This window comes from Strigops habroptila, chromosome 16, assembly GCF_004027225.2.
Source record: "Strigops habroptila isolate Jane chromosome 16, bStrHab1.2.pri, whole genome shotgun sequence".
Classification (NCBI taxonomy): Eukaryota; Metazoa; Chordata; class Aves; order Psittaciformes; family Psittacidae; genus Strigops; species Strigops habroptila.
The window spans coordinates 798,756-816,005 of record NC_044292.2 but is presented as its reverse complement, the minus strand read 5'-3'; the positions used below and the strand labels follow the sequence as shown (position 1 = coordinate 816,005).

At 57.0% G+C, this 17,250-nt stretch overlaps 1 protein-coding gene across 4 annotated transcripts in view; it reads left to right on the top strand.

The window, feature by feature from the left end:
- Positions 1 to 9,173, top strand: part of VWA5B1 (von Willebrand factor A domain containing 5B1) — a 31,139-nt gene extending 21,966 nt beyond the window's left edge. For 3 of the 4 annotated variants that reach the window (XM_030507572.1, XM_030507571.1, XM_030507573.1), the window contains exons 14-22: positions 308 to 495; positions 2,748 to 2,946; positions 3,095 to 3,412; positions 3,981 to 4,118; positions 4,406 to 4,531; positions 5,018 to 5,092; positions 5,324 to 5,393; positions 5,555 to 5,678; positions 5,868 to 9,173. In XM_030507572.1, the coding sequence (XP_030363432.1) occupies positions 308 to 495; positions 2,748 to 2,946; positions 3,095 to 3,412; positions 3,981 to 4,118; positions 4,406 to 4,531; positions 5,018 to 5,092; positions 5,324 to 5,393; positions 5,555 to 5,678; positions 5,868 to 6,599 (1,970 nt within the window). In that variant the 3' untranslated portion in view covers positions 6,600 to 9,173. The remainder of the gene's footprint in view (positions 1 to 307; positions 496 to 2,747; positions 2,947 to 3,094; positions 3,413 to 3,980; positions 4,119 to 4,405; positions 4,532 to 5,017; positions 5,093 to 5,323; positions 5,394 to 5,554; positions 5,679 to 5,867) is intronic. The other variant, XM_030507574.1, reaches the window with a different exon arrangement.
- The last annotated feature ends 8,077 nt before the right edge of the window (positions 9,174 to 17,250 follow it).

Sequence of the window (17,250 nt, the reverse complement as noted above, 5' to 3'; positions counted from 1 at the left end):
ACCCTTGCTCTGACAGGAGAACGTCTGCACTAATTAAATTGCATTAGTAAACCCTTTGTCTTCTCCAGGGAGGTTTGGGGAGATGCAGGCAGGTTTGTTCTGGCTGAAAACTGCTCAGACAGAGCCTCCCCAGCCTGCTCTCCTCACACCCCTGGGCATTTTAATGCAGGCTCTTATCTCCTTTGGTGTTTTCATTGCTTTGCTTAAAGCTGTGCAGGGATGAATGTGGCCCCATCGCCCCTGGGAGGACTGTGGGGTTGGACCATGAGCCGAGTGGGATGGAGCTGATCCTCTCTCCCACACGCAGGAATGGATGTGAAGGCTTCCTCCAGGAGGCGGGCATACAGCACCCCCCATGCCGCTGACCACGAGCCCTGCAGGAAGGTGCCCACAGCGAGTGATCCCGACACTGCCCTGGGGAGGAACCCCCTGCGGAAAACCCACCTGCAGGACCTGCAGCAGGTCAGCCCCGAGCCCTGGCAGGGGGATCTCCAGGTGAGTTAATCCCAGAGAGGCTTTGCAGGGAGATCTCAGGAGCGTAAGGGGAAGAGCCTGCCTCTCGCTGGTCCTGAGATATAGATATATATGTGTGTGTGTGTGTGTCTGTGTCCAGGCCTTGTGCTGCAGCGCATCACAACCATGTAGGGAAAAGAAAGTCAGTCCCAAATCAGATCAAAGAATCACAGAATCCCAGCCTGGTTTGTGTTGGAAAGGACCTTAAAGCTCCTCCAGCTCCAACCCCTGCCACGGGCAGGGACACCTTCCACTAGAGCAGGTTGCTCCAAGCCCCTGTGTCCAACCTGGCCTTGAACACTGCCAGGGATGGGGCAGCCACAGCTTCTCTGGGCACCCTGTGCCAGCGCCTCAGCACCCTCACAGGGAAGAGCTTCTGCCTCAGAGCTCATCTCAGTCTCCCCTCTGGCAGGTTAAAGCCATTCCCCTTGGCCTGTCCCTCCAGGCCCTTGTCCAAAGCCCCTCTCCAGGTTTCCTGGAGCCCCTTTAGGCCCTGGAGCTGCTCTAAGGTCTCCCCTTCAGGAGCCTTCTCTTCTCCAGGCTGCCCCAGCCCAGCTCTCTCAGCCTGGCTCCAGAGCAGAGCTGCTCCAGCCCTCGCAGCAGCTCTGTGGCCTCCTCTGGCCTCGCTCCAACAGGTCCAACAAATCCAGCTGGTGCTCTAGCTGGAAACACAGCCACTGGGCTGAGACCTGGAACTGTGTGCTGATAGATCTGTGTTATGTCCCCTGCCTGCAGCAGATAGCAGCTGAAACTGGGGACAGCATTTTAACTGGTCTATGGAAAGGTAAGGGATGGTTTTCTCCCATCCTTGGCATCACCACGATGCTCTGCTCTGAAATCAGCATCTGCAGGGCTGGGAGGACCAGCAGCGCTTTTGTTCCCATGGAAACTCAGAGCAGGATGTCTGGGGCTTTCGTTTCTCTTCTGCTGCAGGTTAGAGATGGGCTGGGTGAAGGGGGGCTGGAGGTGAGATGAGGGGATGCAGGGGAAGAAGGGCCGCTGCTGGGCAGGGAGAAATGAGACCTCTGCCCTCCGGTGGCATCGCCTGACCAAGGGTGAGCAGTGGTGGGTCTTAGGGGTGCCAGTGACCTCCCCTGCATTGCGAAGCTCCACAGAGCATCCTCCTGCCTGCAGGGTGCTCAGCGTGAAGGCAGGGATGGAAACGACTCCCTTCTGGAGGGCAATGAACAGTTAACAGTGTGTATCCTGGTCTTAATTAAATGCTTCTGCTCCCTCTCCTGCAGCGAGGGCTCCAGCAGCATTCCCAGCCCAGGTCCTGCTGCCAGGGCTTGACATTTTCGGGGGTGTGAATGTGAGCCCTCGGCTCGTCTCCACGTGTGCACCGTGCTGGGAAGGAAAGGTCAGAGCTTGTGATGGGCAGCTTAAACCCCCAGCGCTGCTCCTGCCTGGCTGAAGGCTTCAGCAGGAGAAGGAGCAGGTTTTGAGTGAAAAGGGTCTGGCAGGAGCTTCCGTGACCGCCTGGCTTTGAAGTATCTCAGTCCTAGCTTGGCAAGTAGCTCCTGGGGCTGCCTGCCTCCCGCTTTGCTGCTGGTCTCATAAAGCATCACAAATTGGGTGGTGATGGAGGCCAGGTTCTTTCCTGCCGCCCAGAGAAAGCATCTTTCCATCCAGCCCTGAGATCCACCACTTTGTACCACCTCTGCCCCTCGCCGGTGTTGTGCAGAGAACATGGAGAGTCTGTGGGGGCTTGGGGCGCCTCCCCAAAGCCCTGGGAATGGGATAGGAACAGCCGGAGCTCGGTGTCTCTGCTGTGCAGAGGGGGATATTCCTGTGGGAATTGGCACAGGAGATGCTGGAAGGGGGATTCATGATCCTGAAAGTGGAGAAAGAGTCTCATTAAAAAGAAAAAAGATAAAAATTCCCTGCTCGCTCTCCCCTGCGCCTCTCCTCCCGTTACCAAGCAACTGGTCCTTGATCTTCCTGTCTCTTCTTCCCTCTGGTTCCCAAGTGAAGTCATTAAAATGTCTGGAGGGATGGAACTCATATTTCACCTTCTGCATGTCTGGGGAAGGAGCCTCGGGGCCAGGGTCCCTTTGGGACACCCTGCAGGCCCATCACAGACAGGAGGGCTCTGTCTGGGCACAGATCCCAGCCAGGGCATGATTTGCACCATTGCATCTGGCGCTGGGATCAGGCAGGGAGCAGACGGGATCAGAAGGGGCAAAGCGAGTCCGTGCAGCCAGCTCCAGCCCTAACGTTTGCTCTGCTCCCAGCCCTTCACAGCCAACCCCACGAGGATGCTGGGTGCCCGGCGTCCATCCCTGCTGCACCGGGGCTGCATGTCCTTCTGCCACGACGCCGAGGCCCCGCCAGTGCTGGATGGGCTGCAGCAAGCGGCAAGGGGCTTGGGACCACTCGATGCCAGCAGGAGGCTGCGGTCCTCATCAGACAGCCGGAGCCCCGGGGACCTGGGTAATGGGGAGAGGGGAGCACAGCCTCACTGGGGTTCTGGTGGTGGTGCATTGCAATCCATGTGGGTATTAGGAAGTATTAATTGTGGTTTTGGGGAGTTCAGCTCCCAGAGATGGGACTAACCCCCCTGCTTCTCCCCTCTCTGCAGAGTCTGCCCAGCATCCTTCCTTCACGTTTGAAACGGAGACCTCCTCTGACTGGGAGCCCCAGGACTTGGACTTCAGCGCTGGCTGCGGCTCCCCACGTTCCCCCAGGACCCTCTGCAAGGCGGTGGTGAAAGGGCTAAGGATGAACGAGCCCGTGCAGTGGGAGGTCACCTTTGATATCTGCCCTCTCTTCCGAGAGCGGGAGAGCCGAGAGGACGGTGACACGGACCCATGGAGTGAGACCTTCCACCACCTGGCGGCCAAGTCGGTCACCCGGGACTTTGAGCATCTTGCTGAGAGGGAGTGTGAAATCGAGCATGGTAACGTGCAGCAACCAAGCTGACCATGGGCAGACCCTGCCCTGCCTTGGTGTGGGCTCCCCAGCAGCCTTCCAGTTAACATAAGGGCAGGCAGTGGCGAAATATTAGGGAATGTCTCACATAGCTCCCAAATGAAATCCCTCCCCAGCTGCCTTGTGCTTTTCTCCTCCTTCTGCACAGCGACGTGCCCGAGCTGATGCTCCTCTGGTTCACATGCTGGGTTATCTTTAAGGAGTTAGTTACCTGGAGCTGGGAGGCAGCATCAAACTCGGAGGGTCCAACAGCAGCCGCACATCACTGCTCTGGGCTGCACATGTCATAGAACCATAGAATGGTCTAGGTTGGAAAGGGCCTTAAGATCCAGTTCCAACCCCTGCCATGTCCTTGGGTCCCGTCAAGCTTCTCCTCCATGAAGTGCGTATGTGCATGTAAAAGAAGAGTGGAAGAAGCAGAGTTTAGAGGGTTACATTCCCTGCTGGGCATGGGCCCAAGCGTGGAGGTGGGGCGGGGAGCTGGAATGGAGCCCATGGGGTATGTGGACTCTAACCTGGTGTCTCCCCTGTGGCAGGGTCCGGGCGCCGGTACCAGGTCAACGCTGTCCACACCAGCAAAGCCTGCAACGTCATCAGCAAGTACACAGCGTTCGTGCCGGTGGACCTGAGCACCAACACCTACCTGCCAACCATCGTCGAGTACACACACACGGGTAACATGGGGCTGGTGGACGGGGACACTGTCCTGGGGGGGAGAAACCTCGCTCAGAGCAAACCCCATGAGGCCACGGCTCAGTTCAGTGCCAGACTCTGTGCCTGAGGCCATGCTGAGCCTAACAGCGTGCCTGCCGCTTCTTGGTGGCAAGAACCTCTTCCCCATGGGCAGGCAAAAGGTCTGGATGCCCAGAGATGACTCAGCTCATCAGCCTGTGGGTTTTGTTGGCATCGCGTGTGTGTCAATCCCTCTCTCACGCTGGCAATTTGCTTCTCTTGTGCCAAGGGGCAGCATCCAAGCAAGGCAGCCAGCGGAGCCTGAGGTCGGGAAACAGGAGGCATCGTGGCTTTTCCCCTGGACGTCCCCACTCAGCTTGTGGCCAGAACGGAGATGATGGATTTTACAGCATGAGTAAGTTCCCTGGGGTTTTGTCTCATTCCTGATGTGCTGCCCTTAGTGCTTTAGTCTATGAAGGGGCATCCTCTTCGTCTTCTTTTCTCCTGCCTTCCTCTCTGACTACGGTGCTCACCAGGCACGTGTCTGGCTGGAGTCCATCTCCTTAACCAGGGAAGAAGCTCCAATTTACCCTGGAACACCCAGATCACAGGCAGTGGCTCCTGACAGTGCTTGGAAGTTAATTAGCAGACGTAAAGCAGATAACATGAGGGATGAAACCGGCTGCAATTAGAGGCAAAGGGATGTGAGACACTTGTCACCAAATCCTTGGTTGTGCTGGACCTCATCTGGCATCACCAGATCTGCAGCTGAATTAAAACTGCCCCTCACCAGGCTTTTTAACCCAGTAGTGCTGTGGGGAGGCAGAGTGGCCGTGCTGCAGCCCGGTGTGATGCTGTGACAGCGATTTGTGCTGCTGCTGATGTGGTTCCTCCATTGCAGGTGCGGAGGAGAGCAGCCTGTCACCCTGCAGCACCCCTTCCTTGTCTGCCTGGGAGCGCTGTGGGCTCCCTGAAGGTAAGGGAGGAGCCGATGGTGTTGCCAGGGTGCGGGTCCAGCTTGGCCGTGATCATGGTTCATTTTCGAGAGGTGTGGGAATCTCATAGGAAACGTGAGGCGAGGAGAGAGGAAGGATTTTGCCAAAGACTCAGCAGCAGAAGGAGCCGCCCCATGTCCCAGCGCAGATTCTGCTCCCTTTTGCCCTCCTCTAGCACCTTGTTTTACCTCCAGCTTTGTGCTTCTTCCCAGGGCCGCTACAGAGCCTGTCTGCTTCCTCTGCACAAGCCCAAAGATCCATCGAGAGCCTCTTTGCTGCTAGGTATGGCCCAGCTCCACCTTCCTCTGACCTTAGCGGATGTCTTGCTCCATGGGTCCAATGCAAACACTGAGCATGATGCCAGTCTCTGGGGACTAGGGGTGGTTTTAGGAGGGGAGGGTGGGCATCACGGAGGTTATAGCCACCTTTTCATCCTCCTGCAGGCTCACCCTCAACAAAACCAGGCTGCTGATGCGAGCTGCCAAGGGGTTCATGAGTAAGTCTCCAAGCAGAGCGAGTGAAGGCAGCTCCGAGGGCGACAATGAGAACATAGACTACCTTCCCCTGGTGAGCAGCTCATCCTGGGCCTTGCTGGGGTTGTGTGGTCACTGCCGGGGAGCAAAAGGCAGGAGGATCCCCTCGGATCCTGCCTCCCGCTGTCTCTGATGCCCATGTCTCCATCTGTGCACGCCTTTTCCCTGAACTTCCCAGAGTTGGTATCTCAGAGCTCCCCTGTGTGCCCGCCATTCCTTGCAGGTGTCCCTGCAGCTGGCCTGTGGTGCCTTCCTCATGAACACAGCCTTCTGTGATGCCGTCAACATCCCCATGGAGAAGCTGAAGCGGACATCTCCCTTCGCCTGCCACCGCCTGGCCCTCAGCCCCTCCAGCTCCTACAGCACCAAAGCCAGTCCCTCCACGGAGCACAAAAGACTCAGCTCCAACCAGCAGCTCCTGGTTCCCAATGGGCACGGGAAGAGCCCCACCACCACAGACACCGCTTTGGGTGCGGAGGATGCCGGGCGCCTCCGCCACTCCTCGGGCAGCGCGGTGGAAAGCATCTCCAGAGCCCTGAGAGCCGAGAAGGAATTGTCCCCCCCAGCCATCACCATCCGCCGCTTCTCCTCCCCAGAGAGCACGGCAGGCTCAGCGGGGTGGCAGGGCAGCAGCAGCCGGGGCTCGGGCACAGACAGCAGTGAGGTCCAAGCACTGCTCTTTGACATGGAGCTGCAGCAGCAGACAGAGCCGGAGGGGATGCTGTGGGCCACAGCGGTGGCCCTGGCCTGGCTGGAGAACAGCTCAGCTTCCTACTTCATCGAGTGGGAGCTGGTGGCTGCCAAGGCCAGCCTGTGGCTGAGCCAGCAGGACTTCCCAGAGGGATACAGCCTGGCCACGGTGAAAGCTGCAGCTCAGCAGCTCTTCGTGCTGCTCCGTCACTGGGATGAGAATCTGGAGTTCAACCTGCTGTGCTACAACCCGAGCAGCGTGTAAAGAGGGTGAGGAGAGGGGCTTGGGCAGCTCAGCCAGGAGGGTGCAGGAGCAGGGACCTCTCCTCAAGGAAACACCTCCAAGGAGCTCAGTTCATCTGGTACGGGGACAGTGTGCGTTTATTAGAGCCAGCCCTGCAGACAGCAGCAGCTCAGGCAAAATCAGTGCTCAGCAGTTGGTATTTTGCCCTGGGAAGGTACCCTCTGGCTGCCCGCGGTGGGTTGCTCTCTGTTTTTAAGTGGAGCAGCACCTCCAGCTACAGCAGCTCCCTCTGGTCCTGGCTTCAGCCCTGTTCCCAGAGCAGGTATCCCCGGTGCCTGCTCAGCTTGCCCTGTCCTCACTTGGCTGCCTCTTCCCAGCCCCAAATCACTGCCCAGCCCCGCTGCAGCCCCCCAGCCCTGAGCTGCTGCTCTGCTGGGGCTCCTGCCTGGCTCCTGCCATCTCGGGTGGCTTTTGGTGAAGGTGAACCTCTGGCAACGTTCTCGTCTCGTGGACCAAAGGGAATCCGAGCTGGGACTGACCATCTGAAGAGCAGCCCCACTGTCCTGGCTGGGAGGATGCTGCCTTGAGTCCAGCAATGAGCCCGTCACATCCACACGGTGCTGGCCCAGAGGGACTCTGTGAGACCCCTTGCAGCCAACAGCATGCCTTAGGAGCTTCAGACGGGCCCTGATTGAAGGAGGGGACCCAGCCCCTTGCGCTTGATGCCAAATCAAGATCTCCTGCATTCAAATAATGGAGGGATTTTATTCCCTGCCAAGGCTCTTCTTCACATGAGCCTCCCAGGCACTGATCTGTTGGTTCTGAACCTGCTGTTGAATCCAGCAGCTCAAACGGTTGCTCTATCAAGGATAGATAGCCTCAACCTGAGCTTGTGCCATAGCCCCTGCAGCATCTATCCCGAGAGCCGCGGCCAGACCTGCCCTTGCCTCAACTCTCTTGAAGGGAAAAGAGGGGAAGAGCCCTCCCAGGCCACATGGAGCCATCGCTTTCCTCATCTCTGCTTCTGGCATTCGTGCTGCTGAAAGCCAAGAGGTGGCTGGATGCAAATTGCATCCCAGAAATCCCACAAATTCCACAGAAGAGGTGGCTGGACACACACTGCAGCTTTGTTATCCACTGTCATTGACAGCAGACTGAGGGCATCCAGAAGCTGATGGAAAGAGGAGGAGGAGGCAGGGAGGAGAAGCTGAGGGTGGGCAGTTTTCCACCAGAAGCTCACTTGTTATTAGGAGTCAGTGGTGTTCCCAGGGGGAAACAGAGGCTCCAGGTTTTGGGGTATCTTCAGTTTTCTGCTGGGAAAGGCCCCAGTTCTGGTTGGCTTGGTCTGGTTTTGTCTGGGGGCTTAGAAAACTCAAAGGAAATGCAGTCAATGCACAGGCACAAGGGTTTGGGGCCCACTACTGAGGGGAGACAGGTAAGAAGGGGAGTGTAAGAGCTGAAAACCAGCTGCAGAGAGTTGGGAAACTGAGGAACTGGGGGGCTATGGGAAAGGCTGTCTCCTCCTTAAAGAAACCTTCCCATGGAGGAAAGCATCCCCCCGTTCCCTAGCAAAGCACCGTGAGCAGGAGCTTTGCGCCAAATCTGTGTTATTTCTGAGCAGAGCTGGTGGAGATCAGCAGGATTTGAGCTCTCGAGCAAAGCCTACCTCTTGTTTTCTGTCTTTCCTCAGCTCCCTGCCCACCACCACCCGCTCTGGCCCCTGTGGCTGTACCAGAGCAGGGTTAATTCCCAGGGCATGAGCATCTTGGCCCTCCTGCAGTTACTATTGAGCTGGTTTCTGACCCCTTGCTTCTCCCAAAACACTCAGAAGCTGCCCAGTGCTCTGTTAATCTGGAGCCATTGGGACAACGAGTGTCAGCCCCACTCTGGACTCACCAGATCCCTTGTTCTGGATTTAGGAGCAAGCACGTGGCATTGGCGCAGCCCTTCCTCCATCCCCTTGTCTTTCAGGGAAGGAAAAGGAGATGAAATGGGTGAGCCCCTTTTGGAGCCTGATGCTGCTCTCACTGAGCTCTTGCTTCTCTAGCCCCAAGCTGTGCTGTACACGCTGTCTCTGCCCAGTGCTGGGGCTGGCTCAGCATCGGAAGATGCTCCAGGATGGTCCATGCTGGGACATGAAGGGGGTGAGTCTCCTTAAACCTGCTGCCTGGGACACAAGGAGCTGGTGCCCTCACTCCCGTGCTTCCCAATTCTCTCCCTGTGCCAACTGGAGCTCACTGCTCAGCCCCAGCAGCATTGCACCCTGCCTGGTCATCCCAGGACGGGCTCTCCTGCAGGATCCATCCAGTGGCAGCTCCACGGATCAAGTGCCTACGGAGGGAATCGCACGCCGTGGCTGCAATGCCCATGGAGCCCATCAGAAACCTATTGCCTTTTGCTCCCTCCCTTGGCATGTAGCAGCCTCGTGGTGTTTCAGCAGGTTTATGTTTCGTGTCTGTCTGTCTGTGGAGGGTAAGTGGTACCCGGGTCTGTGAGCATCCCTCCGGTCCCTGCTCTCGGGGTCCCCTCTCCGAGGTCGTGTTCTCTGTTGCAGAAGTGGTGTTGTCCCAGTAAATCACAGCCTGCTTCACTGCCCACTGCGAGTCCTTTGTTGGGGGGTGGGTTTCCTGGGGTCCCCTCTTCCATTGGAGCACCCCAGCTGGCTGGAGCATTGTGTGGCTCCCCCCAAAACCCCCATCCTGATTTAGTGCCTGAGTTAAGGGCAGGATTTCAGAGAGGAAGAAGCTTCCTTCAGGTTCTGGGGAGTGTCTTCCTTACATGTGAGGGTGCTGAGGCGCTGGCACAGGGTGCCCAGAGAAGCTGTGGCTGCCCCATCCCTGGCAGTGTTCAAGGCCAGGTTGGACACAGGGGCTTGGAGCAACCTGCTCTAGTGGAAGGTGTCCCTGCCCGTGGCAGGGGGTTGGAACTGGATGATCTTAAGGTCCCTTCCAGCACCAACCAGGCTGGGATTATATCATAAAGCAGCCATTGTGTTCTCCAACCCAAAGCAGGAGGCAGGAGCTATGTCACCTCTTACTCTTGGTGAGCAAGGATCCACCCTGATGCTCGCCTGCTTTTGGTGATCTATGTATATATACATATATTTAAAAAGAAAAGATAGTTACGGCCCAATTTGCCCTCTTTGGACCAGAGCAGAAGGACCAGCAGTTGCCATCTCTCAATTTATTAGGTGTCCTTTGCTTGGCTAATTAGACCACTAATGAGAGCAGAGCTGGCTGGTAGGAGAGGCTGGGAACTGCCACCTCCTCTTGGGACAGAATAGGTCTCCCCAGGAGTGGGGAAGGGTGTCTCCAGCCACAGCATCTCCAGAGGATCCCCTCAGCATCCCCCTTTGCATCCAAGGGGATTTTCACCCCATTAAATCATCATCTTAAGGCTTAAGGGTGCTCCGATGCTGTTGCCGGGGTGACTGCGAGTGCCTTATTAAGAGAAATTAGTTTGGATACAGCTTAATAAATAAGCCCCTTTGCTCTGTGTACATAAATATTTGCACACAGTGTCTGCACAAGGAGGGGGAGGCTTCCCAGCCCTGGGCAGCATCAGCCCGAGACTGATAACCAGGGGGGGTTTTGAGGAGAGAAACGGCCAAATTGGGGCAGCCTGATGCAAACCTGCACCCAGTGTGGGTCCTGGGGGTGTTATGGTGGTTGGTGGGACCTCACAGAGACCCCTCTGTCCGGCCACAAGCCACGTTTTGCTGCCAAACACCCGCAGGGGCTCATTAGGCTGCAGCCGAAGGAGCTTTTCCTCGCTTTGAAGGGTTATGAAACCTGCAGAAGAGGGGGAGGATGGGAGAGCTTAAAAAAGAGCCGTCGTGTCCCCCCCCTCCGCCCCGCAACCCAGCCATCGCCTGCTGAAAAGGGCTGGCAACGTGTCGGCACCACTCAAGCACAGATTGCGGCTCGGCCCCCGTCCGCCCGCCAACCCGCCGCCGACAGCGAGAACTTTGATGGAAAAGGAGCTTTTCAACAGCTTCTGCTGTGCGTTGTGTGTGTGTGTCCCCCGTTGCTGCCACGGGGAGCGGAGGGGCAGAAGCCACGCTGCAGCCACAGCGCCCCACGAGCATCCGCAGAGTGGTCCAGGGGTGCTCCGGATGCTTTTTGCTCCGCATCTCCCCCAAATCGACGCGAGGTGTGATGCTGGGGAGGGGGTCAGCAGCCACCCAGCCAAGTTCTCACCCCCAAGATGTGGCCCAGGGAGCGGCGTGGGGGTTGTTTTATCTTATCTACAGGATTGTTTTGCTTTGGGGATGGTTTTCCCTTTGATTTTCCCCATTGTGGGGCCCAGGCACGTCGGTGGGGGATGCAGCCGGTTGGTGCCGTAGGCTTCATCGCTCCCGAAATAGAGCTCAGGGGCAGCTTTTGGGTGTCGGAGGCATCTGAGCGAAGTCATGTGGATGTTATGCAAGACTTGATGATAGGTTGTAAACAGCTATTAAAGTGATTGACAGGCTCAGGACCAAGTTTTGAAGGGGGGGAAAAGAAGGGGAAAGATGAGTAATAATGATTAAAATAATTAGCAAATCGAGACATCCCATAAATTAGGGGAAAGCTTTGTGAGGACAGGGGAAGGTGCGGTGAAGGAGTCGTGTCTGTTCTCCTTTGAACATGGGTGGATGGGGGGGATGCCGGGGCAGATCCTGAGCACATCAAGTTGGGAAAAGGGATTTCTTTTCCAAGCCGCTGGGCTCTGGGAGGGTTTCACATCCTCAGAACCAGCTCAACAGCTGAAATGGGGCAGATTTGGGTCCACCGAGCACCAGTGGGTCCTGACACCCCCAGACCCCAGGGGCTGAGCATCCCGATGAGAGCAGCCCAAGTTAATTAGGAGAAACAAGCAGCTTATGGGGAAGACAGCTTCTATTTATATATAAATACTTCAGTAATCAGCAGCGAAGGGCAAGGGAAATCCAATAGAAATATGTGGCTGTTTAAGAAGCTTTCTGAGCAGAAACGTTACACAATCGGGTGTGTTGGCCCGGCTCTATCCCCGAGCCCCAGAAACCGAGGGAGAAAAGAGTGAGCCCAAGGAAGGAGAAGGGATTTCAAGGGGACATGAGGAGCCCATCGCCCGCCAGCAGCTCGCTTTGACCCCAAGCTCCAGCTCAGCGAGCTCCTCTCCTTGCAGCCCCGCTAACGTGGAGACACAGAGACACACACATGGATTTCATAGATAAAAATACGCCTGTAGCTTTGCCACGGCTGCTGTCAGTGGGTGCTGACATGGTGCAGAAATAGCTGCCTTCACCACCTCCCTCCGCTCGGCTTCACCCTGCGCCTCCTGCGATCAAAACGGAGGCTTCAGTGGGGCTTTAGGGGAGCCCCACACATACACTTTGCTGGGCATTGCCCTAATGATGTGCTTTAGGTGTAATCAGCCTGCCCATGCTCACCCTGGGGCTGGGAGCTCTTTAAGCACCTGAGTTTGGGCCCTTTTTGGGTTGGTTTTTCACATCCAGCACAGCTGCAATGGGTTTCTGTGATTTATTTGTCCTAAAGGTAATAGAAGACCAGAGACTGAGCTGTGGGAGGGCCTCAGAGGAGGGATGGGGCATGTCTAAGGCTCTGGGGAGCCTGACCCTCCCATGAATGGTGGTTACCCTTATCCTAGGGCTCTGCTCTATGGGTGGCTGCTGCCCCTGTGGTGCCATTCCCCAGCCTACATGAGGAAAGACAAGGGAAGCTGGTTCCCTGGTGCTGCGGGGAGCTGGCAATCCTGCCCAAGGGCTGCTGGTTAGTGTTTGCTTCAGTTCTGGGGATGCTCATGGCTTTGAAGCATTGATTTGAGGGGCCGTGTTTAAACCAGGAGGATTGCTTTCCCCCTTTGTGGCCTTTTCTGGCTCTGCCTGTTTCCTGCCACCTGTAAAGTCACCTTTGCCGGGGCAGGATGTGCTGGGATGAGATGCAAACGTGAGCACGAGTCCTGCAAGCTCGTGCTTGTCCCCTCCATGTGCAGCCCCTCAGGAGGCTGCTCTAATTGCTGAAATCACTGAATCTGCTGAACACACATTGGAGATGCTCACGAGTGAGAGGTCTGAGAGCCTCCCCTCCTGCCCTGCGCATGGAATTAGGGCTTTGCTATTGTTAACCCTTCCTGTGCACAAGGCAGCAAAGGGAGGGATGTGGACAGCGCAATGAGGTGATGTGGGTTTGGGGTGGGAAGGTGTAGGGGTAAAATCACCCTGGAAAAGCCCTGGAAGCTGGGATCACCCGGCTGTGGGGTGTAAACCCATTGGAGGATGTGCTCTGCTTGGGGCTGTGGGTCCTTGCAGCCCTCTCTTGCCATGTGCTAGTGTAAGTCAGTGACATGTGTCAAAGCCAAAGCACTGCAATGGGTAGAAACAATGGATTTTGGGGGTGGCCAAATGCATCCCTGTTTGCTGATGTGATGCTGGTCTAACAGCAGTGCTGATTCCTCCTGGGGTGAGGACTGGAGCTGAAGGCTGAGGCTTGCCCACATGCGTGCTTCTCCACAGAGGGAGCAAGTGATGCTGGTCCCAGCCTGCCCGAGCCCTGCAAAGTGACTCCCCATCCTGCTTGGTTCAGAGCCTTCAGAAAATGATCTTTCCCTGGGGATACCCCCAGACATCATAGAACCCCAGACTGGTTTGGGTTGAAGGGAGCTTAAAGCTCATCCAGTTCCAACCCCCTGCCACGGGCAGGGACACCTTCCACTAGAGCAGGTTGCTCCAAGCCCCTGTGTCCAACCTGGCCTTGAACACTGCCAGGGATGGGGCAGCCACAGCTTCTCTGGGAAAAGTCTGTGCCAGCGCCTCAGCACCCTCACAGGGAAGAGCTTCTGCCTCAGAGCTCATCTCAGTCTCCCCTCTGGCAGGTTAAAGCCATTCCCCTTGGCCTGTCCCTCCAGGCCCTTGTCCAAAGCCCCTCTCCAGGTTTCCTGGAGCCCCTTTAGGCCCTGGAGCTGCTCTAAGGTGTCCCCTTCAGGAGCCTTCTCTTCTCCAGGCTGCCCCAGCCCAGCTCTCTCAGCCTGGCTCCAGAGCAGAGCTGCTCCAGCCCTCGCAGCATCCTGTCCCAGGGCTGTAAGTGGATGCAGGCGGGTGCTGGATGCTTCAGGGTTGGTGTGTGCTGCTGCTGCTACTGGATTTGGGTTTTTTGCCACCTTTCTCCTGGGGTTGAGTTCCCCCTTTTCTGGGTCTCTCCAGCAAGGACAGTGAGGGGATGGGGTTGGTCCTGCAGCAGGGGGTCACCCCACCACATTAGCGATGGCTCCGGCAGCACCATGTCCCCAGCAGGAGACAGGCTCAGGCCATGGGCCCCATCCCACAGCACAGCATTGGATGTGGTCCCTGCTCGTTTCTCCTCTCTTCCTGGGGCTGCTCATGCTGTGTGTGGCTTATGCAAGCGCCGGGAGCCTTGTGTAACAGTGCTGCAGGCGTTGGGCACGGCCACAGCGGTGGGTGGCTGTGGGGGTCTGCAGGCATCTGTGTGCCCAGGAGCATCCATGCACCCACCCGGGCTCTCCCTCCTGCCTGTGCCCTCCCTGCATTCACTGCTGGTGCTCAGGGCTGTAGGATGGATGTTTTGGGGGTCTCGTGGCTGTTTGCTCCTGGCAAACAGGTTAAACTGGGATACACCAGATACAGGCAGATCCACCTGAACCGGGAGATGAGGATCTGTGCTGAGCGTGTTCACTTACAGGGGTGGTGGGATGGGGGGCAGCTCCCCAAGCCCCATGATGGGGCTGGTCTGGGGGGTCACAGCCCCAGCAGCCTGGCCTCAGCCTCCCCCTCATACCTCTCCCATCGCACCAAGGTGCAAAGTGAGCTTTTCTTACTAACCCCCTTGTTTTGCTGTGCTGGGTGTCCTCTGAGCTCGCCCCTGCCTTCCCAGCACCCGCGGCCAATTTGGGACCGAACCTGTTGCTATGGAAACCAATTGAGGATGCTGAGGATGCTGCTGGGGTCTCATCCCACTCCTGGCACAGGGTGATTTGCTTCTGCCTTTCCTTAACCTGCGCTATGGGGATGGTGCATTAACCTGGGGATTAACCCTGTTGGGAGGTTAAGCCCTGTGGGTGGTTACACCCAGTGCTCAGCTCAGCTTTGCACCACGCTGGATCTCACACATCGCTCGACCCAGTGCACAGCATGTTTGCTGTAAGGGTTTTCTCCCCTTGGATTTGTCCAGGTCAGGTGCAAATAAACCCAGAGCAGCTTTCCAAAGGCAGCTCCTCCAAAACAAGCCCCGTCTGTTCCTGGTTTCCATCCCGCTGGTGATGCTGTGGCTTGGGAAGGGCTGCGACTGGATCGCACCCAGCTGGGAGGTGAGCTTCCCAGCTCCAGCAGCACCCACCACTCACCACAATGTGGGTGTCCTGGGTTGGAGGCTTCACACCCTGGGCAGAGTCTCAGCTCTGTATCTGCTTCCTCTGGCCATGACCCAGGGGAATTAGTTGGTGCTTTAGGTTTAAAGCGATGCTAAGCTGAGGGAATGCTAATCAATTGGAGCTAGGTGGCAAATCCAAAGTGCTTCCATGCAGCAGCATCAGCAAGAACCTCCTGTGTGCGTATATACATATGTGTGTGTGAGCCCCTGCAAAAATACCCATTTCAAAGAGCCCCTTCAAGCACCCTCGGTGCTCTGAGGCCTTTGAGAGGTGCTGCAGTGTCTGACCCCCATCCCTGCGGCTCCCTGCGGGCGGTTGGGGGGTGCTGCGGGCTGAGCCCCACCACGTGCCTCTGAGTCATGGTGTGTGTATTTGTGTTTGTGCAGGTTGGGAGCAAAACTGGGAGCCGGGAGCTGCGGGGGGGGCAAGCACCGGCTGCGGGGCCCGTGGCTGACTCAGAGCTGGATCAGCCCCATCTCCACACCCAGCGCCGTGACTCACCGCGGGGTATTTGCAGTGTTGGAGCGCACGGGGCCTGCCCGGGGCTCTCGTTGTGTGGTTCGGTGGTTCGGGTTCATTCGCTTTCATTTCCTCAGCCCGGGAAGGGGGTGATGCTCTGGGGACACCAGGGGGTGCTCCCAGCGCAGCTTCGCTCCCCTCTTCCTGCGCTTGCTCATCGCAGCAACGCCGTGGGAAAGGGTGAGCGGGGTGGGAAGGTGCTGAAAAGCCACTGGGAGGGATGAGGTGGGTGAAGCAAAGGGCTGGTGCAGGTGCTGTCTCTGCAGAAATACATCTATTAATAATAGCCTTGCCTTAGCATGGAGGGAGCCCTAATTCCTCTGGTTCCTTCGTAACCCTCATGCTGCATCATGGAACTCTTCATCAGGGACTGTAGTGACAGGACAAGGGGTGATGGGTTCAAACTGAAACAGGGGAAGTTCAGGTTGGAGATAAGGCAGAAGCTCTTCCCTGTGAGGGTGCTGAGGCGCTGGCACAGGGTGCCCAGAGAAGCTGTGGCTGCCCCATCCCTGGCAGTGTTCAAGGCCAGGTTGGACACAGGGGCTTGGAGCAACCTGCTCTAGTGGAAGGTGTCCCTGCCCGTGGCAGGGGGTTGGAACTGGAGGAGCTTTAAGGTCCCTTCAACACAAACCAGGCTGGGATTCTATGAGGCTGGGGACTGGGGCAGCCCCGAGAAGGCAGCAGCGATGCTCCTTTACCCACTGAGGCTGTGAGGGCATCCCCACCCCCAAAAAGTAATTAATCCCCCCCCAAACCTTGCCTGTTTCACTGGGGGAGCATCTGCAGCGCTGCAGAAGCTGGTGCTTTGCTCAGGTTTGGGTTTGATTTGAGCATCTGCTGCTGCATTTAGCTCCGAGTGAAACTTTCCTCATGTTTTGGGTGAGGTGTCTCCCACTTGTTCTTGTAATGCAACAGTTTGACACCTTGAGCAATGTAGGAATGGAGACGTCTGATGCTCTGCTTCGTTCTCATTAGTGGGAGCAGCTGTTTAGAATATCCTCAGAATCTTAACTCCAGGCAAAAATAAGGAGCCTGGAGAGGTAGGAGCTCTGCTTCCCACCTCCCAGAGGGAAGGGTTTGGGATTATCATGAGGATATTTCCAGGGTGTGAAATGCCGCATCCTGGAAGCGGTTTCCTGACCCCTCTGTTTAGTCCTGGTGAGCCCACGCGTGGTCCAGGAGGGAAGCTGAGCATGGGGCAGCATTTCCCATCCTCTGGAGACGTTCTGCTTGGTGGAGATGCCCAAAATCCCATTAGTGCTCATCACAGGGCAACCGAGTGGCTGGACCAGGTTTGGTGTGAGAAAGGTGCTTTCCCCATCACCTATAGGGTGCTGTGGGGGGGTGCCCCTGGGGGAGCAGTGGAGCTTGAGGATGAGCCCTTTTGTGCCCTGTTTCCCCCCAGTTTTGCTGCCTCTGACCATTATTTCCCCTCCCACACCCCAGTTTTAGCCCTTTGGGTGCTAATGGCAGTGTCCGAGTATCCCACAGGGATAACAGGCGGGATCACAGAGCCTCAGTGGCCTCTAGTGGCTGTGGGACAAAGAGCCCAGGGATGGGGGACCTGCAGCCCCCCAAAGCCCCCCAGACAAGCAGCAGTTTGGGTCCACACCACAAGAAACCTTTATCCCAGGGCACACCCCAAAGGCATACGGGATTTAGGCAAAAAAGGGGCCCTTTTGGTGGGGGAGCACCCAGCAGAAGGGTGCTGTGCCCCAAAATTCCCCAGACCAAGCAGGGCTCAGAGGTTTGGAGCATGGGATTGGGCAGCCACTGGGTTTTTCTC